General features: G+C 49.2%; 1 protein-coding gene across 1 annotated transcript; it reads right to left on the minus strand.

Annotated features, from left to right (window-relative positions):
• Nucleotides 1–27,080, minus strand: LOC147096255 (proline-rich transmembrane protein 1-like). Its single transcript, XM_085973801.1, has 4 exons — nucleotides 27,026–27,080; nucleotides 8,214–8,506; nucleotides 7,083–7,262; nucleotides 1–539 (listed from the first exon to the last, which is right to left on the minus strand). The coding sequence occupies exons 1-4, from the start codon at nucleotides 27,078–27,080 to the stop codon at nucleotides 363–365; spliced, it is 705 nt and encodes a 234-aa protein (XP_085829927.1). The 3' UTR covers nucleotides 1–362.
• Between the last annotated feature and the right edge of the window lie 278 nt (nucleotides 27,081–27,358).

The raw sequence follows: 27,358 nt of genomic DNA on the forward strand, positions 1-27,358 counted from the left end.
TAGCTTTGTACTAACAGCATCTGTCTGTATTTAAACGAAACACATTTAATCAATTGGACAAAACATTCTCAGTCCCTTTATCGAAGCCAAGAACCAACGGAGGTAAATACAAGGCTATTATTTTGGCAAAACGGATTAACTGTTCATCGCGTCAGTGGTTTTGGGTAGATGCGTAATGTCTGCAAACCAGGAGTGTAATCAGATCTGGAGACTGGGGGTGGGGGGGTCGAGTGGGGAGGAGCGGGGCGTTGAGAGATGGGGGGTGGGACTGTGATGCTTTGTCGAGGAATTCCTGCGTGGTAACACCTGAAGTGTCGAAAAGGCCTCGGGCCTGCTGAGCCGCTGCGCCTGTTGGCGGCGAGTTAAGGATCCCACTCGTCGTCGTGCTGCTGGGTCGCTATGACGACCACCACTGTCAGGATGGCACACAGGACCATGGAGGCGATCCCCACGGCGAGGCTGATGAAGGAGAAGTTCCGGGCTTCGCGGGAGGCGATCGTTGCCGACACCATGTCCCCGCGCGCGATGGCAGCCCGCACCTGTTTCACGGAGAAAGGCGCGGATGTTAGCCATGCTGCTTAGTCAACGTGCCGAAACCTCGCCGCTAAAGATAAACTCAGTGGGGGTCGGGGGTCAGGGGGGGATGCACTCACTAGGGTTTCCAACTCCAGTTGGGCGTATTCCTGGAGGATTCATTACCTGATGTCCCACCTCCCACTGCCCCACCCCAGGCTCCTGCCATTGGTCACCCAGCACCTTCATCCTCGCCTTCCCACAGCCAATTGGAAAGCGAACAGACTCGTTATGACTTAATTGGATGATTCGTGACCAACTCCAACTCCAATATTTTCGAAACTATTAAACAAAAGTGTGCAAAGAAAATGAGAAAAATAAGCCCACAATTTTTGTTAATGCCCCCTGACATAAGAAAACTACTAAGCACTTGATTTAATATAAAACAAGGCTTTAATCAACTGTTTCACACCCATGAGATTCTAGTTACATCACTAGTTCCTGGTTACAAAAACGTCCTGAGCAAGCTGGGCCCACGCCCGAGTATTTATACTCCTTGGACGGCGCCACCAGCTGGCCGCCCAGTGTTATTTCATGAGTCATTTCTTCATGAATGATAAGATTCATGACACCCCCTATGATTTTTCTCCCTGGGTTCCGCTCGGAGCAGCATCCTGGAGATTAATCTTCAACTCCTGGAGGCTCCAGGACAATCCTGGAGGGATGGCAACACCCTAGCTCTCACGTCAGGAGAACGAGGCCAGAAATTCTTCCTTTCCGAGCTCCCGGTCGGTGCAGGCTGGGAAATTCCACCCGTCAGAATTTCCCGGTAGGCTTTCCCAGCACGCACCCGGAGTACTGACGCGGAACGTCCCAACCCATGTGGAATCTGGGAAAGTGGGGGAATCCAAAACTAGGCGCCATAACCATAAGATAGTCACCTATAAATCCAGTCGGGAATTCAGGAAAAACCTCTTTACCCAGGGAGTGGGGAGAATGTGGAACTCGCTAACACAGGGAGTGGTTGAGACGAATATCACAGATGCATTCAAGGGGAGGCTAGATAAACACATGAGGGAGAAAGGAATAAAAGGATTTGTTGATAGGGTGGGATGAAGTAGGGTGGGAGGAGGTTCGTGGGGAGCACAGACCTGCTGGGCCGAATGGTCTGTTCCTGTGCTGTAATTTCGACGTGAAACGGCCGACGTTTCTCAGCCTGTGCCACTCTGTGATTTGTCTCATTTCTCATGGCCCCTTACTTTCTTGAACTTCACCCTTTATTTGAGCGAGGAAGCTGTCCAGGAAATTGAATATTTCCCCAATTTCGCACCCAGTGAAAGGGAAAAGTAGAATTAAGGGCGTGGAAGGAGTTCAAACTACAAGTTCAGAATTGAATTTAGAATAAGATTTGATTTCAGATCTGGATTAGAAAAGAGGGAAGTTGATTAAGCTGTAAAAAATTACATATGGGGCCAAAGGTTTTATAAATAGAGGCATTGAGGTAAGGCTAAACTTAGCCAGAACAATTTGTTAGGCTTCAATTAGAATATTAAGTCCAGATCTGGTCGCTGCGGAGCAAATAGGATAGTGCAGATGTGGGAAGTGAGTCTGTGGGAAATGAGGCCTTGGGAAGTGTAACTGTGGGAAGTGCGATTTGGGAAGTGAGGCTGTGGGAAGTGTAACTGTGGGAAATGAGGCTGTGGGAAGTGTAACTGTGGGAAGTGAGGCTGTGGGAAGTGAGGCTGTGGGAAGTGTAACTGTGGGAAGTGAGGCTGTGGGAAGTGAGGCTGTGGGAAGTGAGGCTGTGGGAAGTGAAGCCCTGGGAAGTGAGGCTGTGGGAAGTGAGGCTGTGGGAAGTGAGGCTGTAGGAAGTAAGACTGGGAAGTGAGACTGTGGGAAGTGAGGCTGTGGGAAGTGAGACTGTGGGAAGTGAGGCTGTGGGAAGTGAGTCTATGGGAAGTGAGACTGTGGGAAGTGAGACTGTGGGAAGTGAGACTGTGGGAAGTGAGTCTATGGGAAGTGAGACTGTGGGAAGTGAGACTGTGGGAAGTGAGACTGTGGGAAGTGAGTCTATGGGAAGTGAGACTGTGGGAAGTGAGACTGTGGGAAGTGAGACTGTGGGAAGTGAGACTGTGGGAAGTGAGGCTGTGGGAAGTGAGACTGTGGGAAGTGAGACTGTGGGAAGTGAGTCTATGGGAAGTGAGACTGTGGGAAGTGAGACTGTGGGAAGTGAGACTGTGGGAAGTGAGTCTATGGGAAGTGAGACTGTGGGAAGTGAGACTGTGGGAAGTGAGACTGTGGGAAGTGAGACTGTGGGAAGTGAGACTGTGGGAAGTGAGGCTGTGGGAAGTGAGGCTGTGGGAAGTGAGACTGTGGGAAGTGAGACTGTGGGAAGTGAGACTGTGGGAAGTGAGGCTGTGGGAAGTGAGGCTGTGGGAAGTGAGACTGTGGGAAGTGAGGCTGTGGGAAGTGAGACTGTGGGAAGTGAGGCTGTGGGAAGTGAGACTGTGGGAAGTGAGACTGTGGGAAGTGAGACTGTGGGAAGTGAGGCTGTGGGAAGTGAGGCTGTGGGAAGTGAGACTGTGGGAAGTGAGACTGTGGGAAGTGAGACTGTGGGAAGTGAGGCTGTGGGAAGTGAGGCTGTGGTAAGTGAGGCTGTGGGAAGTGAGACTGTGGGAAGTGAGACTGTGGGAAGTGAGACTGTGGGAAGTGAGGCCTTGGGAAGTGAGGCTGTGGGAAGTGAGGCTGTGGGAAGTGAGGCTGTGGGAAGTGAGGCCTTGGGAGTTGCAGCTATGGACAGAGAGCATCCAGAATGATTGAGGGGATGGAGGGATTTTCTTATGAGGAGCGATTACATAAATTGGGCATGTTCTCACTGGAAAAGAGCAGGATGCGAGCTGATGTGATTGCTGTTTTTAAAGGGGTTGGATAATGTAGACCAGGACTAGCTGTTTCACCTTGTCCGGAACGGTGGAACCAGAAGACACTGTCTGGGCTTGAAGGGGGGTAAATTCAAAACAAATCTGCGGAATCAATATTTCAGTGAGCGGGTGGACAATCTATGCAACAGACTCCCGAGGGAGACGATGGGTGCAGTTATGATTGATTCATTGAAATGCAAGTTAAATAGATTTCTTTCAGGAAATAACATTTTGGGGCACAGTATTTATGCAGTCAGTGCCATTTTAAAACAATTCCCATTTTTAAAATGAAAATGACCCATGAAAACACGCACAAGAATGGCTGTTAAAGTTAATCAGAATTCTTCTATATCAAAAGTGCCTTTTTACGATGGACACTGTCTTGTTTCTTTAAGTCATTTCAGTGGCCGTGACCTCTGAGAGTTCCTGCTCTACTCAAGACCCCAACACGGCCTTGGTTAAAGCTGTGAAATTCTGTCCAGAGACCAATTTAAACCTTCAGCCGTGTGACTCATGGTCACTGCCCAGATCGTGTGAATCAGTGAAGGCTCTGGAACACGGGGTTAACCCTTTGTTGCTGGAGCTCTGAGTTAAAGGGTTGTCTGCCAGCGTTATTTCACAAAATAAAAATATTGCTCCTCATCCACCACCAGGTGCTCACTTGTTTAGCTCCTCGTCTGACTTGCGAGCCGAGAAGAAGAGGCTGCCCTCTGCTTACCTCTTGATGGGACAGCAAAGATCAGCCATTTTACCATTTAGGGATTGCTGGCGGCCGATTAGTGTCCCACTGCTCTCTGGCACAGCCCATTGGGGCCACCAGTGCTGGTCCATCTGTTATCCACTGTGCAGCCATTAACCTCTCGCTCTGCCTCACTAGGAGGTGTGTGAGGCTACAACGGAGCGACTCCTCTACCAACTCCAGGGTCCCTGAAAATTGGAGGTCGAGAGGAACAATATTTTTATTTTGTGAAATAACGCTGGCAGGCAACCCTTTAACTCAGGGAGCAGATGGTCATGGTTTGGACGACGCCATCTGGGCACATGGAGGGAGGAGAGAACCAAATAATGTCAGCTTTAAAATGCCGAGAGGGCCAAAGTCAATTAAAAAAACTGGGTCACACAGCGTATTGGAGTTAAACTGAGGGGGTCGGAGAGGAATTTTACCCTTTTTCCCTTATTGGCTCTGGGTTTTTTCTTTGTTTTTTTGGCCTCTGCCAGGAGAATACACGGCTGCCGGGACAGCAGAGGCTTGGCAGGCAAGCTGCAGCCTTCATCATCAGCCAGTGTAGTTCAGAGGTGTGGAACAGCCCGTGGGGGGAGGGAGAGAGGAAGAAAGTTCACAAGTGCACACACTTGTACACCCTCTGAACACACCCACACGCTTTGTTTGATTGCCTTAGGGAGTTGGGGCTGTGAATAGTGTACTGGCTGCACAATATCTAAATGGGGGAGGGCTTGATGGACCAGATGGTTTGCATACACACCACATGCACACACTTACCTACATATCTACACATATACACACACACCCCATATACACACACACACACCCATACCCGTATACACACACCCATATACACACACACACACCCATACCCGTATACACACATCCATATACACACACCCATATACACACACCCATATACACACACACACCCATACCCATATACACACACCCATATACACACACCCATATACACACACACACCCATACCCGTATACACACCCCCCTATACATATACACACACACACCCATACCCGTATACACACCCCCATATACACACACCCATATACACACACACACCCATACCCATATACACACACCCATATACACACACCCATATACACACACACACCCATACCCGTATACACACCCCCCTATACATATACACACACACACCCATACCCGTATACACACCCCCATATACACACACCCATATACACACACACACCCATACCTGTATACACACCCCCATATACACAAACCCATATACACACCCCCATATACACACACCCACACACACATATAAGCTCACACCCCATATACACACACCCATATACACACACACCACAAACAAACACTCATATACGTGCACACCCATATACACACACCCATATACACACACCCATATACACACACACACCAATAGCCATATACACACCCCCATATACACAAACCCATCTATACACACACACACATATACACTCACACCCCATACACACACCCATATACACAAACACCCCCATATACACACACCCATATATACACACACACACACACATATACGCTCACACCCCATACACACACCCATATATACACACACACATTTACGCTCACACCCCATACACAAACCCATATACACACACCCATATGCACAAACACCCCCATATACACACACCCATATATACACACACACACATATACGCTCACACCCCATACACACACCCATATACACACACACACCCATATACACGCACCCATATTCACACACCCATATATACACACACACACCCATATACACACCCCATATACACACACCTATATACACACACACACACCATATACACACACACACTTACCCACATATCTACACACCCACACCACACACAAACACTTACCCACATACCTACACACACACCAGTATACACATACACCTACTTACATGTCTACACATACACACTTATATACACATAAACACCACACACATACACTTACCTACATTTCTACACACACATACCATATACTCATACACACCCACCATACACATACACCTAACTACATGTCTACACGCATAAAACACACACACACACCCACATACACATACACACGACCCAGATACACTTACCTGCATATCAACACACACACCTTTTATATACATGCACACCCACATACAAGCACATGCGTACACCTGCACATACAAACATGCCCTCATGCACATGAATGCTCACACACACCCACATGAATACACGTGCACGCCAATGTTCCCTGTAATTTTTCTTTTGGTGTGCGGTCCCTTTAATGGGCTGCACGGCCCAGTCAGATTTTCGCGAATGCGCGGTTTCTTGCATTGAAAAGCCGGTGAGCGGCCTGCGCAGGGCCTCCAGAGCGCCGCACGGCCGCGCAGCTTAGCGGGAACACTGGTGCACATGTGTGTCCACGTACACGTAAACACATACACCTACACACATATACCTACACACACGCTTACGCACCAACGCATACACACAATTGTTGGTGTGCACCTGACCAAACTTTGTGGTGGCATTTTTAAGATGTTCACAATCCTTTGGCGAGGTGAAACCTGCTTGATGTAACGGCGCGGGAGGTATGATGTGACATTTACAATAACCCCAACCAATATCAAACTGAACCAGTGATTAAATCAGAGAATTAGTTTTGAATATTGCACGCCATCGAGTGTTGACTATGTGACTTTCCCTTTAAGAGAGGTGCCAATAGTGAGACTCCCTCCTTAAAAGGCACACTGATGGTGAACCTGCTTCTTCACACCGGGACAACAATGACAAAACTCCTAAGTGTGAAAATGAATCTAAAATCAGACCCGAGTCTGCGTTTCCTGTGTACATTTCTGGAACTCCTGGCGACAGGCTGTCCAGGACAAGAGACAAGGCAGCACGGACACTCACCTGTACAGCTTTGAATATGGCAAAAATCCCAGTTGGCAAGAAACAGCACACTGTAGTCAACACTGCGATGGGTAGGTAATCGTGAGGGGGTCGTGGAGGGTTCATCATTGCGATGGAAGATGGCATCTGCTGCCCACCTGACGTAATCCCGTTGTTTCCCGGGAGATACGGCCCCACATTCTGAGGAGAAGAGAAGCTCAGTTTCGGATTGTTAGCATAACTTGATGCAGTTAGTCCTGAGTTAGAGGAACAGCGCAGGAAGCCCTGAAATTCCCGACCTGTTTCCCATTGAGTAACTGGTGATTCTAATCACTGTAAGGACGGGAGCCAGGAAATTACTGACCTCTTTCCCAATGAGTCACTGGCAATTTGATTCTCTTTAATAACAAGAGCCAGGAAATTCCCAACCTTTTCCCCATTGAGTAACTGGTGATTCGGATCACTGTACAGACAGGAGCACTGAAATTCCTCCGGGTGCAATCCTGGCAGTAAGGTTGAGATCGCGCCCATCAGTTCCCTCCAACACCTGCCCTTCTGGAGTTGGCGGGGTCAGTGGGAATGCATCTAATTTCCATGGACAATAGGACACCACCGGCAGTACGGATACACCTCTGGTGCCCGCCCTCCCCATGTGGCTGGAAAATTCGCCACTTGTCGCCATGGAGGGGTGGTTACTCATGTTCCCCTCCCCTTATTGGCAGAGTGAGCCTTTGGCTTAGTAGTAGTGTTCCCACCTCTGAGTCAGAAAGCGCTGGGTTCAAATCCCGCTCTGGGCATTCCCGGCGAGAGGAGACTGGAGCTCCGGCTGGCAAACATCCAGCAGGATACACATGCCCGGTGGGTTTGGGAGGCCTCCCCCATCATCGTATGGGTTGTGCGAGCCCATTAAACCCTCCCACCCTATAGGACTGGCCCCCACCCACCCCCCACCTGTCTGGCGGAAAGATGGTTATGGCAATGGAAGTGGTGTTCACGTCGTGGCATGTCAGCCTGTGAATCCTTCCACAACTGCACACTGTTCACCGTGGGAAGATATGAAGACAACACTAACCTCATTGATCTTACACAGCCAGTACCTGGGGGCTTTGCCTCGCCCCACTGTGTTACCCTTCATACAAGAGTCTTACTCACATTTGCCATGGGATAGACCTGCACGTAAGCTGCACAGGGCTGGTACTGCATGGCGTAGCCTTGGTGCCCGTACCCTGCCGACCCCATTGGCCCCGCGGGGTGATTTGCGGGTATGACATAGCTTTCAGATGAGCCGTTAAACTGAGTCTCCTGGACGAAGCCGTCTGTGCCCAGTGTCATCGTGGAAGGGTGCATTGGCATCGAGTAGCCTGGCAATGTGCCGTTTGCTGAGGCCTCCTGCATCGGGTAGGGTGGAGGTGACATTGGTGCTTGGTGCCCTCCATCCTGTAAGGCTTTAGGAGAAAACAAGGTTAGAGTTGATAGACCGGGTACAGGGAAATTCTGCTGTTCATTAACATCACACTAGACGCGACCATCCCTTTAATATCACGGATACTGATATTCCTTTTTTCGTTCAGAGTTCTTTCCTTTTCTCCCTCCCTTTCCCATAGGTGGCTATAGGTGTGTGTGCACCTTGTTCAATTGGACATTCTTCATGTGTTAGACTAGACCAGGGGTGTCCATACTTTTTGACTTCATTCAGCAACACAGGGTGTTGGCTGGGAGGAGTTACTGAGCCTGATAGTGGAAGCAAGCTGGATTAACATAAGTACAGATACAGTCAGTAACAGAGGACGCTGGCTGGGTGGGGTCATTGAGCTTGATACAAAAGCAAAATACTGCGGATGCTGGAAATCTGAAATAAAAACAGAAAATGCTGAAAATACTCAGCAGGCAGCATCTGTGGAGAGGGAAACAGAGTTAACGTTTCAGGTTGATGACCCTTCATCAGAACTGGAAAAAGCTGGAGATGTAACGGGTTATTAAGCAAGTGTAAGCGGCAGGGAAAGGGGGGAGGGGAGGAAAGAACAAAAGGGAAGGTCTGTGATAGGGTGGAAGTCAGGAGAGATTGAGAGACAAAAGGGATGATGGTGCAAGGCAAACGGAGATGGTATTGGGACAAGTTAAGAAACAAAAGATGATTCTAGATGAAGTGTACATGGCAAAGGCAGAATCATCAACAGCTGCCATGTGAGAGAAAAAAAATGAAAAAAATGAAAAAAAACATGGGGCCGAGGTTATAGTCTGAAATTGTTGAACTCGATGTTGAGTCCAGAAGGCTGTAAAGTGCCTAATCGAAAGATGAGGTGCTGTTCCTCGAGCTTACATTGAGCTTCGTGGGAACAGTGTAAGAGGCCGAGGACAGAGAGATCAGAGTGGGAGTGAAGCGGTGGTGAATTAAAGTGACAGGCGACCGGAAGCTCGGGGTCACCCTTACGGACTGAACGGAGGTGTTCCGCAAAGTGGTCACCCAATCTGCGTTTGGTCTCCCCAATGTAGAGGAGACCACATCGTGAGCAGCGAATACAGTATACTAAATTGCAAGAAGTACAAGTAAATCGCTGTTTCACCTGGAAGGGGTGTTTGGGGGCCTGGACAGTGGGAAGGGAGGAGGTAAACGGGCATGTGTTGCATCTCCTGTGCTTGCACATGTAGGTGCCGGGCGAAGGGGAAGAGGTGTTGGGGGTGATAGAGGAGTGGACTAGGGTGTCGCGGAGGGAGCGGTCCCTTCGGAATGCTGAAAGGGGAGGTGAGGGGAAGATGTGTTTGGTGGTGGGATCATGCTGGAGGTGGCAGAAATGGCGCAGGATGTGGAAGCTGGTGGGGTGAAAGGTGAAGACAAGGGGAACCAGGCCCAACCATTCCCCTTCCACCACCACCCTCCTTCGCCTGGCTGAACTTGTTCACGTTGAAAAACTTCTCCTTTGACTCCACTCACTTCCTCCAAATTAAGAGTGTTGCTATGGGAACCCACATGGGTCCTAGCTATGCCTGCCTTTTCATGGGATATGTGGAACACTCTTTGTTGCAGTCCTACTCAGGTCCCCTCCCTCACCTCTTTTTCTGGTACATTGATGACTATATTGGTACCATTTCCAACTCTCGCCCTGAACTAGAAAATTTCATTCACTTTGCTTCCAATTTCCACCCTTCCTTTACCTTCACATTGTCCATCTCCGACTCTTCCCTTCCCTTCCTCGACTTCTCTGTCTCCATCTCTGGGGATAGGCTATTGACAAACATTCACTATAAGCCCACTGACTCCCACAGCTACCTGGACTACACTTCTTCCCACCCGCTTGCTGTAAGGACTCTATTCCATTCTCCCAGTTTCTCCATCTCCACTGCATCTGCTCTGACGATGACACCTTCCTTACCAGTGCTTCCGACATGTCTTCCTTTTTCCTCAACTGAGGATGCCCCTCTACAGTGGTTGACACGGCCCTTGACAGTGTCCATTAAATTTCCCGCACTTCTGCTCTCACCCTTTCCCCTCACTCCCAGAACCACAATAGGGTTCCCCTTGTCCTCACCTTTCACCCCACCAGCCTCCACATTCAACGGATCATCCTCCGCCATTTCCGCCACCTCCAGCATGATCCCACCACCAAACACATCTTCCCCTCCCCTCCCCTTTCAGCATTCCGAAGGGACTGCTCCCTCCGTGACACCCTGGTCCACTCCTCTATCACCCTATAGTAATCTGGGATGTAATGTTTAAGTTATCCACCAGATGGAGCCAAAGAGTAAGGTTTCGCATTCACCAGTATTTAAGGTAATGGGTCATGTACTCAATGTCCTGGTACACCAGTTATTAAGGTAATGTGGCATTGCATTATGGGTATGACTTAGAGGTGAATCCTCCATCTTGCCATCGTGCAGTAAGAAATTGTGTGCTTTGCTTCCAGCTGTAAGAGCTATGTCTCTCTGCTACACCATGTAATAAACAGTTGGGTTTTGTTCCTAAGATCTCGCTTATCTCAGTTTCTGACCTTACCACTCGGATATCACATATTGGTGATGAAGATCAACAGATCACATCGTGACGGAAAAAAAAAAAAGCACTGAATAGAGGATCATGGCTGCTACGGTAGGAAAGATCTCTGCTTTTGATGTTCAGACACAGACCTGGGATGAGTACTGCGAGGTGCTGATGCATTTCTTTGAAGCAAATGATATAGATGATGTCGGAAAAAGGAGAGCTATTTTGCTCACTTCCGTGGGAAGTCAGATGTATAGTTTAATGAGAAACTTATGCAGTCCTGAAAAGCCTGGAGACATAACATTTGCTAACTTAGCGGCCTTGCTGAAGAACCATTTCAATTCCAGGCCGAGTGAGATTGTACAGCGTTTCAAATTTAATTCACGGAACCGGAAACCGGGAGAGACTGTATTGGATTATGTAGCGGTGTTGAGAAAATTGGCACATGATTGCAATTACAGGAACAACCTGAAAGACATGCTGAGAGATAGGCTAGTTTGCGGGATAATGGATGATCGAATGCAGCGGAGATTATTGTCTGAGACTGGGCTTACGTATGAAAAGGCATTGGAACTTGCTCAAGCCATAGAGACAGTGAACCGAGATGTAAAAGAAATACAAGGTTCAGACTGGGCTACTACAAAGCAAGTTGGAGGTCAGGTTAATGTGCACAAGTTAAATATGCGTCAGAAACCACAACATGATCATGTGAAGGCATGTTATAGTTGCAATGGCAATCACCTGGTGAGGGAATGCAGGTTTCTGGAGGAAAAGTGCCACAAGTGTGGGAAAAAAGGACATATAAAACGTGCATGCAGGGCAAAAGCAACCGTGGAGGAATACAAACCAAAAGGGGGAGGAAAGCAAAACTTAGGAAGAGAAGTGAAAAAACAGGGAGCACATCACATTAGCGGAGAAGCTGAGAAAGAAGACGATATGTTCATAATGCATAGTATGGTAGAGAACATTCCAAAAGTGGATCCTATCACTTTGCAACTGACAGTAAATGACTCGAAGGTCAACTTTGAAGTGGATACAGGATGCGGCATAACCATAATGAACAGGGAGGAGTACTCAAAATTGTGGAACCGTGCAAAAGTTCCAGAGTTAAAGTCTTGCTCTATGCAGCTTAAAACATATACCGGTGAACGAGTGGCGACATTGGGTACAGCTACTGTAACTGTGCAACACAGGGACACTGTGGAACAGCTACCTGTAGTTGTAGTATCGGGTTCCGGCCGAAACTTGTTAGGTCGGGGATGGATACAAGAACTTAAATTAGATTGGGGAGCAATAAATCAAATAGAGGGAGGCAAACAGTTGTCTTTGCAAGAAGTGTTGATTGAACATGAGAACGTGTTCAAGGAAGAACTTGGCACATTTAATGGCCCCCCAGCTAAGATTTATGTAGACAAGGAGGCACTGCCAAGGTTTTTTAAACAACGACCTGTGCCGTATGCCATGAAACCGAAGGTAGAGGCTGAGCTTGACCGTCTTTTGAGAGAGAACATTCTGGAACCCGTGAAATGTTCAGAATGGGCAGCTCCCATTGTACCTGTTTTAAAACCGGACAATTCGGTAAGACTCTGTGGAGATTATAAATTGACAGTAAATAGGGTGTCTAAACTAGAACAGTATCCTATTCCCAAAACAGAGGATCTCTTTGCAAGCCTGGCTGGAGGGAAGAAATTCACAAAGCTGCATATGAGTCATGCATACTTGCAGATTACACTAGATGAGGAATCCAAGAAGTATGTGTGGTAAACCACTGTTATACCTGAATGTATGTGTATGTGTATTCCACTAGGTACAGGTCTGGACATGCCTTGGCTGACTCCTCCCACTATTCCAGGTATATAAGTGACTACCTCCCAGTCCCTTAGTATTCTGGACGGGTCGACCACTCGAGACTAGACCTTCATTCTTTAGTTAATAAAAGCTTGGTTGTTACTCGCTTAACCTCAGTCTTTTGAGTAATTGATGGCGCATCAATTTTATGAACTAAATTTTTTATAATGGAGAAGATCCTCACACCAGCATGCCTGGACCTGGACAGTCGGGAAGCGGACGCTTCCACCAAGTTTGCTCACTGGCTCATGTGCTTCGAGGCATTCCTGACTGCCTCCACTGCGGTCGTAACAGATGCGAACAAACTGTCTGTCCTGATCTCCAAGGTGAACCACCGAGTGTACTCAGTCATCCGGGACGCGACCTCGTACACAGCCGCCCTCCAGCTCCTCAAGACCCAGTACACGCGCCCTGTGAACGAAGTTTACGCCAGGCACCTCCTGGGGAGTCGCAAGCAACAACCTGGGGAATCGACTGAGGAATACCTCCAAGCACTGTCTGTGCTTGGCCGGGCCTGTGGGTGTAAGGCGGTAACGCCCACTAAGTACACGGAGGAACTGATCCGGGATGCCTTCGTAGCGGGCCACAGGTCCAACTACACCCGACAGCGACTGCTGGAGCAGAGTGACCTCACCCTCGACAAAGCCTCCGAAATCGCACTAACGCTGGACGCAGCCTACCGGGGCATGGATGCCTACTCCTCTGCACCGTGGACGCCGCGGGGAACGACAACCTGGGACACGGTAGGACAGCCCCATAGCACCGTGCCACCCCAGCCACAGCCCAAAAACGGCCCAACCACCGCAGCAGTGTCCCAAAGCCAGACAGCAGTATCCCAAGGCCAGAAATGCTACTTCTGTGGCCAGGCCAAACACCCCAGAGCGTGCTGCCCGGCGAAGAATGCGACCTGCTCGGGCTGCGGGAAAAAGGGACACTACGCTAGCGTCTGCAAGGCCAAAGCCACCCTGAACGCCAGCAGCGCGCGTGTGGGCCGTGCGAGCCGCCATCTTGGGCCCCCAACAGCGCCGCGTGTGGGCCGTGCGGGCCGCCATCTTGGGCCCCCCCAGCCATGTGCGAACCACCGCAGCAGCAGCCATCTTGGACGACTCCAGCCACATGGGAATCATGGACGCCGCCATCTTGGACACCAGCCGGGACGCAGCAGGCCGCCAACCCCCCCCATCTGATACCTGCAGCGACACACCGACCCCTACGCTGGCCTCTGTTACGCTGGACCAAACGAGACCGCACCAACTAGCTCGGTCCAAAATGGACGTTAAGGTAAACGGCCATGCAATAAACTGCCTTTTTGACTCCGGGAGCACAGAGAGCTTCATCCACCCCGACACGGTGCGGCGTTGCTCTCTCCCAGTCCTGCCTGCGCACCAGCGGATTTCTATGGCTGCCGAGTCCCAGTCAGCGGACATTGGCGGCTACTGCGTGGTGACACTAGTAGTAGACGGGACTGTGTTCAATAATTTTAAACTCCTGGTCCTGCCCCAACTTTGCGCTGCCGTTCTACTGGGGTTGGATTTCCAGTGCCACCTCAAAAGCGTTACGATGGCGTACGGTGGCCCCCTCCCCCCACTCACAGTCCGCAGCCAGCAGCCTCCAAATTGCCCACCACGCACCAGATGCAACCTCTCCACACTCAGAGTCCCACCCCCCCCACTGTTTGCTAACCTCACCCCCGACTGTAAGCCCATCGCCACAAAGAGCAGGCGATACAGTGCCGGGGACAGGGTTTTCATCAAAACCGAAGTGGAGCGGCTCCTGAAGGAGGGGATTATTGAGGGCAGCTCCAGCCCCTGGCGAGCCCAGGTTGTGGTTGTTAAGACCGGCGAGAAACAACGCCTGGTCATCGACTACAGCCAAACAATAAACCGCTACACCCTGCTGGACGCCTACCCACTCCCCCGCATAGCTGACATGGTCAACCAGGTCGCGCAGTACCGCGTCTTTTCAACCATTGACCTGAAATCAGCGTACCACCAGCTCCCCATCCACCCCGAAGACCGCCAGTATACTGCTTTTGAGGCAAACGGCCGCCTCTATCACTTCCTTAGTGTTCCCTTTGGCGTTACCAACGGGGTCTCCGCCTTCCAAAGGGAGATGGACCGGATGGTCGATCAAAACGCGCTGCAGGCCACTTTCCCTTACCTAGACAATGTGACCATCTGCGGCCATGACTTGCAGGACCATGACGCAAACCTCGAGAAATTCCTCCGCACCGCCCAACTCCTGAACCTGACATATAACAAGGAGAAGTGCATATTCCGCACAGACCGCCTCGCCATCCTTGGCTGTGTTGTGGAACACGGGGTCATCGGTCCCGACCCGGACTGGATGCGTCCCCTTATGGAACTCCCACTGCCCCACTGCCTAAAAGCTCTGAAGAGGTGCCTAGGGTTTTTTTCCTACTACGCCCAGTGGGTCCCCTACTATGCAGACAAAGCCCGTCCGCTGATCAAATCCACCTCTTTTCCCCTGATGGCAGAGGCCCGCTCGGCCTTCCACCGTATCAAGGAGGACATTGCCAAAGCCACCATGCATGCAGTGGACGAATCCATCCCCTTCCAGGTGGAAAGCGATGCGTCCGACTTCGCTCTGGCCGCCACCCTTAATCAGGCGGGGAGACCGGTGGCATTCTTCTCACGAACCCTCCAGGGCCCGGAGACCAGACACTCTGCGGTCGAGAAGGAGGCCCAGGCTATTGTGGAGGCTGTGCGTCATTGGAGGCACTACCTGGCCGGAAAACGATTTACCCTGCTCACTGACCAGCGTTCAGTTGCTTTTATGTTCAACAACAAGCAGAGGGGCAAAATCAAAAATGACAAGATCTTGAGGTGGAGAATCAAACTTTCCACCTACAATTACGAGATCTTGTACCGGCCTGGGAAGCTCAATGAACCCCCAGATGCCCTATCGCGTGGCACCTGCGCCAGCACGCAGATCGATAGGCTGAGGGCCCTCCACAATGACCTCTGCCACCCGGGGGTCACCAGGTTCTTCCACTTCATCAAGGCCCGCAACCTGCCTTACTCCATCGAGGAGGTCAGGACCATGACCAAGAACTGCCAAGTCTGCGCTGAGTGCAAACCGCACTTTTATAGACCAGACAGAGCCCACCTGATAAAAGCCACTCGCCCTTTCGAACGCCTGAGCGTCGATTTTAAAGGGCCTCTCCCCTCCTCCGACCGCAATGTGTACTTCCTCAACATCATTGACGAGTACTCCCGTTTCCCATTCGCTATCCCCTGCCCGGACATGACCAGTGCCACGGTCATTAAATGTCTGAACAGCCTCTTCACCCTGTTCGGTTTCCCCAGCTATATCCATCGTTTATGAGCGACGAACTCCGCCAGTACCTGCTCGCTAGGGGTATAGCCACAAGCAGGACCACCAGTTACAACCCCCGGGGGAACGGACAGGTGGAAAGAGAGAATGCAACAGTTTGGAAGGCCGCCCTACTAGCCTTAAAGTCTAGGGGCCTTCCGACCTCCCGCTGGCAGGAGGTGCTCCCCGATGCGCTCCACTCGATTCGGTCACTGCTCTGCACTGCCACCAATGCCACCCCTCACGAGAAAATGTTTGTCTTCCCAAGGAAGTCCACATCGGGGACAGCGTTACCGCCATGGCTGACGTCCCCAGGGCCGGTACTACTGAGAAGACACGTGAGGACCAAAAAAACGGACCCGCTGGTCGAGAGGGTCGACCTCCTCCACGCCAACCCCCAGTGCGCTTACATTGCGTACCCGGACGGGCGGGAGGACACAGTCTCCATACGAGACCTCGCACCCTCGGGGACCGCTGTAACCCACTACCCATTACCACCCCCCCACGACACCCTCGGGGACCGCTGTAACCCACTACCCATTACCAACTCCCCCCACGACCCAATATCCAACCCCAGCAGCCAGCTCGCCTTGGACCGTTACCCACGAGGACTACACTCCAGTGCCCCAGCCTACACGGGACGCGACGCCGGAAGCTCCACCACCCCTGCCGTCGCCATGTCGATCACAGCGGCAGACAAGACCTCCGGAGAGACTCCAATACACGAACTTTTAAATACACTTCACCCCGCCGGACTCATTTTTAAACAAGGGGTGAATGTGGTAAACCACTGTTATACCTGTCTGTATGTGTATGTGTATTCCACTAGGTACAGGTCTGGACATGCCTCGACTGACTCCTCCCACTATTCCAGGTATATAAGTGACTACCTCCCAGTCCCTTAGTATTCTGGACGGGTCGACCACTCGAGACTAGACCTTCATTCTTTAGTTAATAAAAGCCTGGTTGTTACTCGCTCAACCTCAGTCTTTTGAGTAATTGATGGCGCATCAGTATGTAACCATAAATACACAGAAGGGTTTGTTTACCTATAACCGCTTACCATTCGGTGTCTCATCTAGTCCAGCTATTTTCCAGAGGACTATCGAGGGTGTACTGCAAGGGATCCCACATGTTTCAATCTATCTGGATGACATTCTGGTGACGGGAAGAACCGACCAGGAGCATCTGAGCACTCTGAGAGAGGTACTACAAAGATTGGATAAGGCTGGGTTACGGCTCAAGAGGAGTAAGTGCACTTTCCTGGGGAATGAGGCTGTGTTCCTGGGACACAGAGTGGACGCCACCGGGCTCCATCCAATCAAGGAGAAGGTACAAGCACTGCAGGAGGCCCCAGCTCCTACCAATGTGACTGAGTTAAAAGCTTACCTGGGACTGCTAAACTATTATAACAGATTTTTACCAAACTTGGCAACAGTGTTAGCACCTCTTCACAAACTTCTGCGTAAGGAGACACAGTGGCAGTAGGAAGAGGAACAGAGGGTTTCATTTGAATAGTCCAAGAAACTGATGCTGTCGTCGGATGTGCAGGTTCACTACAATGCAGAGAAAGACATCATTCTCTCTTGTGATGCTTCACCTTACGGGGTGGGGGTGGTTCTTTCACACAGCTTGGAAGATGGAACAGAAAGACCAATAGGGTTTATGTCTCGAACTCTGACAGCAGCGGAAAAAAACTATTCCCAGTTAGATAAAGAGGGGTTAGCAGTAATGTTTGGGTTACAGAGGTTTCACAAGTACATATATGGCAGGAAATTCACCATATGCACCGATCATAAACCTCTTCTATCTCTTTTTAATGAAATGAAAGCAGTACCACAGATGGTGTCACCCCAGATCCAGAGGTGGGCAGTGACGTTGAGGGCATATGAGTATGTCATCGTTTACAAGGCGGGCAAGTACCATGGGAACGCAGATGCCTTGAGCCATCTTCCACTGCCAGGTACACCTATCCGTGCAGCTCCAGAGGACAGAGTTTTGATGTTGGAGGACATGGACACGGCAATTGTGACTGCAGAACAAGTAAGGACATGGACTGGTAAAGATCCAGTACTGTCTAGAGTCCGAGAATATGTGCTGAGGGGTTGGCCACAGCATCCGGAAGGGACTGATTTCACACCTTACAGTGTTAGGAAGGCAGAGCTGAGTGCGCAGGATGGTTGCGTGTTGTGGGGAGCACGAGTGATTATTCCACAGCCAGCACGACAGTCTATCCTAGGGCAACTACATCAGTGTCATCCTGGAGTTTTGCATATGAAAGCCTTGGCAAGGAGTTACTTGTGGTGGCCAAAGCTAGATGAGGAGATAGAACATCTAGTCAAGACATGCAGCACTTGTCAAGTACACAGGAAGGCACCAGCAGCGGCTCCTCTCCACCCTTGGGAGTGGCCGGATAAACCGTGGAGAAGATTACATGTAGATTATGTGGGTCCATTCATGGGAAAGATGTTCCTCATAATCATTGATGCACATTCCAAATGGATGGATGTGTATCCTGTAAATCCTGCTTCATCTACTGTTACTATAGACTGCCTGCGTAGGAGTTTTAGTAATCAAGGGCTACCGGAGATCGTAGTAAGTGACAATGCCACGTGTTTTGTGAGTACAGAAACAAAAGAGTTCATGAGAAACAATGGCATAGTGCATGTGACCTCAGCTCCATATCATCCGTCTTCAAATGGACTTGCGGAGAGAGCCGTACAAACATTTAAGGAGATGATGGAAAAAAGTGCGGAAGGGAGTTTGGCAACCATAGGTGTCACGAGTTCTGTTCAGCTACAGAATAACACCTCAATCTACCACAGGACTATCTCCTGCTGAGCTGTTGTTAGGACGTCGACTATGCTCCACTCTTGACCTGGTTCATCCAGATCTAAAAAGGAAGGTGGAAAACTGACAAATCAAGCAAAAGGAGAACCATGACAGAAGGACAAAGAGCCGCAGTTTTGGAGAAGGAGATGCGGTCCTTACCAGGAATTTCAGTTATGGTCCAAAATGGATTCCTGGCGTCATAGACTCAATGACTGGTCCAGTATCATATACGGTCATGGTGGGAACTGGTCAGGTAGTACGTAGACATGTAGATCAGATACTGACCAGACAAAGGGAAATCAAAATGGAGGTTCCAGAGGAGATGTCGGAGGACAAGTTGGCCCCCAGTTATCCAAATGCATCGGTGGTACCACCACCACAAACAGAGCCAGTTCCACCTGGACCCCTTCGTCAAGAGGAAACCATCGTTGCAGAGTCAGATACTCTGAGTACTGCTCAGGAGCAGCAGGTGGCTCTACCACAACCAAGCAGGGACTTGACTGTAAGATGTTCACGAAGGCCTCACAAGCTGCCAGAGAGATTGATAACGACCTGCTAGATTTGGTCAGTATCGTTAAAGGAGATTCCTTATGGGACTTTTTAAGAATGTTGTTAAGAAATTAATGTTCAACTTAAGAGGGGAGGGATATAGTAATCTGGGATGTAATGTTTAAGTGGAGCCAAAGGGTAAGGTTTCACATTCACCAGTATTTAAGGTAATGGGTCATGTACTCAATGTCCTGGTACACCAGTTATTAAGGTAATGTGGCATTGCATTATGGGTATGACTCAGAGGTGAATTCTCCATCTTGCCATCGTGCAGTAAGAAATTGTGTGCTTTGCTTCCAGCTGTAAGAGCTATGTCTCTCTGCTACACCGTGTAATAAACAGTTGGGTTTTGTTCCTAAGATCTCGCTTATCTCAGTTTCTGACCTTACCACTCGGATATCACACACCCCAACACCCCTTCCACTTCATCCTGCACCTTCACATGCAAGTGCAGGAGATGCAACACCTGCTCTTTTACCTCCACCCTTCCCATTGTCCAGGGCCCCAAACACCCCTTCCAGGTGAAACAGCGATTTACTTACTTCTTGCAATATAGTATACTGTATTCGCTGCTCACGATGCGATCTCCTCTACATTGGAGAGACCAAACGCAGATTGGGTGACCGCTTTACGGAACACCTCCATTCAGTCCGTAAGAATGACCCCGAGCTTCTGGTCGCCTGTCAATTTAATTCTCCGCTCTCCGTCCTCGGCCTCTTGCACTGTTCCAATGAAGCTCAATTTAAGCTCGAGGAACAGCACCTCATCTTTCGATTAGGCACTTTACAGCCTTCTGGACTCAACATCGAGTTCAACAATTTCAGACCATAACCTCGGTCCCTATCATTTAAAAAAAAAATGTTCTCTCTCTCACATGGCAGTTGTCGATCATTCTGCCATTTACACTTCATCTAGAGTCATCTTTTGTTTCTTTACTTGTCCCATTACATCTCCTTTTGCCTTGCACCATCTCTTGATCTCTCTTAATCTCTCCTGCCTTCCATACCATCACACACCTTCCCTTTTGTTCTTTCCTCCCCTCCCCCCTTTCCCCGCCCCTACACTTGCTTAAAAACCTGTTACATCTCCAACTTTTTCCAGTTCTGACGAAGGGTCATCGACCTGAAACGTTAACTCTGTTTCCCTCTCCACAGATGCTGCCTGACCTGCTGAGTATTTCCAGCATTTTCTGCTTTAATTGAGCTTGATAATGGGAGCAAGCTGGGTTAACATCAGTACAGATACAGCCAGTAACAGAGGACGCTGGCTGGGTGGAGTGATTGAGCTTGATCGTGAGAGCAAGCTGGATTATCATCAGTACACTTGCATTCAGGAACAGAGGGTACCGTCTGGGAGGAGTTAGTGAAAGAAAGAACTTGCATTTATATAGCGCCTTTAAGGACTTCAGGATGTCCCAAAATGCTTTGCAGCCAATAAAGTATTATTGAAGTGTAGTCACTGGTATAATGCAGGACACACGGCAGCTAATTTTGCACATAGCAAGCTCCCACAAACAGCAATGAGATAATGACCAGATAATCTGTTTGAGTGATGTTGGTTGAGGGATAAATATTCTTCAAGACACCGGGGAGAACGCTTGCTTCAAAATAGAGCCATGGGAGAGGGCAGACGGGGCCTCAGTTTAACATCTCATCTGAAAGATGGCACCTCTGACAGTGCAGCAATCCCTTAGTACTGCACTGGATTGTCAGCCTGCACTATGTGCTCTCAAGTCTCTGGAGTGGGACTTGAACCCACAACATTCTGATTCAGAGGTGTGAGAGTTACCCACTGAACCACAGCTGACACCTATAAACCCTAAACCCAAGGATTGCCAACACAGTTAGTCATTGGCAAAGCAGCTCCCTGTTTTTAACAGTACAAGGTGAAGTTGGTCAGTCTTCAGCAGCTGCTCTTTCAATCAGCCAATGAAAACTCTTCTTAAAAAAAACTTTACTCCCACCTCCAAAATAGATGGTGGGAGCCAAGAATGAAAGGAAAGAACTTGGGCTCGAATTTCATCGGGCCGTGGAGGCGGGATTGGAGGCGTGTGGGGGTTAACATTGCAAAAACTGGCGGGCGGACCCAACCCCGCCTCCATCCCGCCTCCAAGCAATTTTCATTAAATCGTGTCTACTGGTCCCGTCTCCCTCCCGCCGCCAAAAGGCAGGATAGGCCGTTAAGGCCCTTAACAAGCACTAAATTGCCTCTATAATGCCATTTTGATAGGCCTTTGTGATTTTAACCCTTTTCCCACGTGAAACACACCTGGTGTGAAACACGACGGTGAAACCTGGCGGGAGCACAATTGGATTGCTGACTATCAGCTGCAGCTCAACCATTAAATAGGAGATTTGATCAGCCATCATTTGCAGGTGGCAGGACTTTGTTGTCTCAGGCCTGGGGGAACTTTTGGAAGGCATAACCACAGCTGTGGAAGTTTGGAGCCTGACACCCATCTCCAGTGTGACCTCCTGGGAAACCCCTCTCGCCACCTTCACTGAGCGCTTCCTCAACTGAGGCATATACCAGAAGCATGGGAGCCATTTATTTCCTTCCCTTCTGGACATCAGATGAGGACGAAGACCAGCCGCGGCACCAGCAGAACCAGGAGCAACAGCAGCAGCAACAACAGGAGCGCCAAGCTGCTGCTCACCCACCTGAAGCTGCACAGGCCAGAAGGGGCCAGCGCATGGAAGCCCGTCGGCGCAGGAGATACCCCCCAAACAGGGTCTACAGACACAGGGTCAGCTACCTCAACATGTCTTAGCAGCAGTGCCAAAGGCGGCTCCGACTTTCACGAGAGGTAGTGGGTGACATCTGCGCAATGCTGCAACAAGACCTGGAGCCCAGAGGACCAGGTGGACAAGCATTACCAGTCGCCGTCAAAGTCACCACCGCACTCAACTTTTTTGCCTCAGGCTCATTCCAGGGATCAGCAGCAGACGAGGGGCATCTGGGTGGAGTGAAAATGAAGAACCTAGCTAGGGCGTTTGTACGGTGGCCAGGTATCGATGGAGACATCGAAGACATGACCAAGAGCTGCCTAGGATGCCAGAAGGTCCAAAATGCTCCGCCACAGGCCCCTCTACATCCATGGGAGTGGCCCTCATCTCCCTGGCAAAGGGTGCACATCGACTTTGCTGGTCCATTTATGGACTCAATGTTCTTAATCGCAGTTGATGCACACTCCAAGTGGCCGGAGGTAATAAAGATGTCCTCCACCACCACAGAAAAAACCATCACAGTATTAAGGACCATATTTGCCAGGAATGGGCTGCCGGAACAGATATGTTCTGATAATGGACCGCAATTTGTGTCCGAAGAATTCAGAAAGTTCTTAAAGAACAATGGGGTAAAGCACTACACGTCCGCCCCATACCATCCCGCCACCAATGGATTGGCTGAAAGGTTTGTCCAGACCTTCAAGAAGGCCATCAAGGCCATGGGCAATGAAGACATAAAACTTCAGCACAAGGTGGATAACTTCTTATTTGCATATAGGAATGCAACGCATATGGTTACTAACCAAACTCCCGCCATGATGTTCTACAATAGAAACCTAAGATGCCGGCTGGATTTGGTCAAGCCCAACATCCGAAGGGACGTGGAGAACCGGCAGTTTCAGGGCATGAATGAAAGGCCAACTAGGGCCTTCCAGATAGGCCAACCGGTTTTGGCCCGGGACTACCGTACCGAGAAATGGCAGCCTGGAACTATCTGCACACGATTAGGACCACTGATGTATACCGTGGACATCGGAGACAGCATAATAAGGCGCCATGCTGACCAAATCATCAAGTCATCCGAAAAGGGACAACCTACACCACCACTCTATACATCTAACGATGAAGTAGAGATACCCATATCTACCTCCGATCCGGTGACACTGGAGCCCGATGAACCCGACACTGGCCTTCAAGCCGAATCAGCCTTGCCAGAAGAACCTACTACACCACCAAAAACTACTACACCCCCAAGGCGTTATCCGGACCGAGTCAGGAAGCCTCCTGAGAGACTAACTTATAATTAATTAATACAGCAATGTATATTATTTTGCATATAACATGTAATTAATAATTACTTAAAATATGATGTACTAGTTAGCTAGAAGGGGAGGAATTGTGGTGTATGTGCCTTTAAGAGCAATTATGGTGTGTGTGCCTTTAAGAGCCCCAGGTGTGCGTAATGCCGGTAATTGCCACTTGGGCTATATAAGCCTGTGTATTGTGTATATCCTTTAGAAACCCCCCCCAGACTTGCTTAGTAAATACCTATGAACCAACTCCTGTCTTCAGTGTCTTTATCTACACACGGACACTGCAGATTATCTTTGTGAGTAGGTTCTGATCATGGCTGCAGAATAAGTCGGTCTCTGGTTTTAAACGATTGTTGCATCCATTGTGGTCCTTTGCTGATGTGCTTTAATGCAATTTTCTTGGGGCCACATCACGCAGTCAGCAACTGGCTCTCTCGTTATTCACATAACAGTTAGCCAACTGCAGGAGGGAAATTTACACACTGTTCAAATGGAAATGATACAACTATAGATAGGAACAGGCAGAGATAGACGGTCAGAGACAGGCAGACAGACAAAGACAGATAGTTCGACAGGGACGCACAGATATACATAGGAGATAGACAGATGGACAGAGACAGCCTGCGAGACATACATTGACTAACACATATATAAACAGTGAGACAAACGGAGGTAGATGGACAGGGACATGTTTATACAAATGTACATTGAAGATAACCAGACACACACCCACACAGGCATTTACAGATGTACAGAATGTGTCATAAAGAAGTACTTGCATGTATACAGTGCATTTCACGTCCCAACATGCTTCGCAGCCTATGAATTATTTTTGTAAAGTGCGGTCTTTGTTTGCACACGGAAAGGATGGGGGATGAATCTTGGTCAGGACACCAGAGAAACACCCTGCTCTTCTTCAAGAGGGCTATGGATTCTTTTACATCCATCCGGACAGGCAGACAGGGCCTTGGTTTAACATCTCATCGGAAAGACGGCCACCCTCGGTACTGCGCTGAACTGCCAATTTGGATTATATATGGGAGTTCAAGTACTGGAGAGGGCCTTGAACCCACAACCTCCTGGCTCAGAGCTCAGAGCTGTACCAATTCTCCTGGCTCAGAGCTCAGAGCAGTACCAATTCTCCTGGCTCAGAGCTCAGAGCAGTACCAATTCTCCTGGCTTAGAGCTCAGAGCAGTACCAATCCTCCTGGCTCAGAGCTCAGAGCAGTACCAATTCTCCTGGCTTAGAGCTCAGAGCAGTACCAATCCTCCTGGCTCAGAGCTCAGAGCAGTACCAATTCTCCTGGCTTAGAGCACAGAGCAGTACCAATTCTCCTGGCTCAGAGCTCAGAACAGTACCAATCCTCCTGGCTCAGAGCTCAGAGCAGTACCAATCCTCCTGGCTCAGAGCTCAGAGCAGTACCAATTCTCCTGGCTCAGAGCGAAGAGCAGTACCAATTCTCCTGGCTCAGAGCTCAGAGCAGTACCAATTCTCCTGGCTCAGAGCTCGGAGCAGTACCAATTCTCCTGGCTCAGAGCTCAGAGCAGTACCAATTCTCCTGGCTCAGAGCTCAGAGCAGTACCAATTCTCCTGGCTCAGAGTGAAGAGCAGTACCAATTCTCCTGGCTCAGAGCTCAGAGCAGTACCAATCCTCCTGGCTCAGAGCTCGGAGCAGTACCAATCCTCCTGGCTCAGAGCTCAGAGCAGTACCAATTCAACCTACCAGACCCCACTTCCAAATATTCCAAAACTATCTTCCCAGTATTACCACTCTACACTTCCTAATATTCCCACTCTACACCTCATAATATTCCCACTCTACACCTCATAATATTCCCACTCTACACTTCCTAATATTCCCACTCTACACCTCATAATATTCCAGATCTAACTTCTTAATATTCTCACTCCACACTTCCTAACATTGCCACTCTACATTTCCTAATATTCCAGCTCTAACTTCCTAACATTCCCACTCTACACTTCCTAACATTCCCACTCTACACTTCCTAATATTCCCAATCTATACTTCCTAATATTCCCATTCTACACTTCCTAATATTCCCATTCTACACTTCCTAATGTTTCCACTCCACACTTCCTAATATTCCCACTCTACACTTCGGAATACGCCAGCTCTAACTTCCTGCCGCTGTATGACACAGCGCATCACTCCACTGAATGGACCACCGCAGGGTGCCTTGTTATTGTCACTTTAAATTTGCCACACACAAAAAAAAACTGACAATAATTGAAAAGCGGTTCTGTAAGAGGATTTCACTCCAACGTGACATCCTTCTCCTTGGAGAGACATTCAGGACAGGATGAACCACTTCAAAGTAAGTGGGTGTGAAATCAGTCTGTCTCTCTCTCTCTGCACTGCCTGCTCATGTGATTTTAATTACACCATCCTTCCAGGGGGAACTACAATCACTTGCATCTGACAGGTGTTAGAAGAAAATGATCGCACGCTGCACAATGCAAGCAAAGAAAGGTTTATGTTAAAAGGTGACTGCAGGCACAAATTAACCCTACACCATTGGTGGTGATCAGATAAGGTACACCTGGAATCTACTAAAATTCTCCGCACCACTCCCACTCTGACCTCTCCATCCTCGGCCTCTTACACTGTTCCAACGAAGCTCAATGTAAGTTCGAGGAACAGCACCTCATCTTCCGATTAGGCACTTTACAGCCTTCTGGACTCAACATAGAGTTCAACAATTTCAGACCATAACCTTTGCCCCTATATTTTCACATGGCAGCTGTTGATGATTCTGCTATTCCCATTGACACCTCTTCTGGACTCATCTTTTGTTTCTTTACTTGTCCCATTACCCTCTCCTTATATTCTCTTTTGTCTTTTAATCTCTCCTGCCTTCCACCCTATCACAGACCTTCCCTTTTGTTCTTTCCTCCCCTCCCCCCTTTCCCTGCCCCTGCACTTGCTTAAAATCTGTTACGTCTCTAACTTCTTCTAGTTCTGATGAAAGGTCATCGACCTGAAACGTTAACTCTGTTTCTCTCTCCACAGATGCTGCCTGAGTATTTCCAGCATTTTCTGTTTTTATTTCAAATTTCCAGCATCCGCAGTATTTTGCTTCTGAAAATGAAGTAACAGTTGGCTCCCATTGTATCTCCCATTGGGTGACCATCTCCCTTAAGGAAGTATTAGCATTTTAAGAATCTAGACATCGGCCCAGAATTTGCTGGGTGGGGGTGGGGGCGGGGGGTGCATCTCGCATACCCCGTTGGTTACACTCCTTCCCTCACCCTTCAGCCCGAAAAGGTTTTGCTCTGTAGGTTGCTGGAAGTGCCAGCAATTTATTTTGACAGCGAATTCTGGGCCAATGTTTAAATCCTACACACACACACAGAGTGACCTTTCACCTTGGGTTTGACTCCAGCCCAGTAGGACGTGAGCCCAGAAATGACCATTGACGATAATGGCAGACAGTCCCGAACTGGTTTGTACAGTGTGGCTCTGTGCTTTATTTAAACAGGCTCTGTTCAAAATAAACAGATTGGCCCTGCGGTTCAGCGTAGCCACCACTGGTCTGTCATAAAAACATACGAAGTAAGAGCAGGAGTAGGCCATTTGGCCCTTCGAGCCTGCTCCGCCATTCAACAAGATCATGGCTGATCTTCTACCTCAACTCCACCTTCCCGCCCTATCTCCATATCCCTTGATTCCCTTCGTTCCCAAAACTTTATCG

Source organism: Somniosus microcephalus, unplaced genomic scaffold, assembly GCF_052327205.1.
Source record: "Somniosus microcephalus isolate GS21.2 unplaced genomic scaffold, FLI_Smic_1.0 unresolved_chr1, whole genome shotgun sequence".
Classification (NCBI taxonomy): domain Eukaryota; kingdom Metazoa; phylum Chordata; class Chondrichthyes; order Squaliformes; family Somniosidae; genus Somniosus; species Somniosus microcephalus.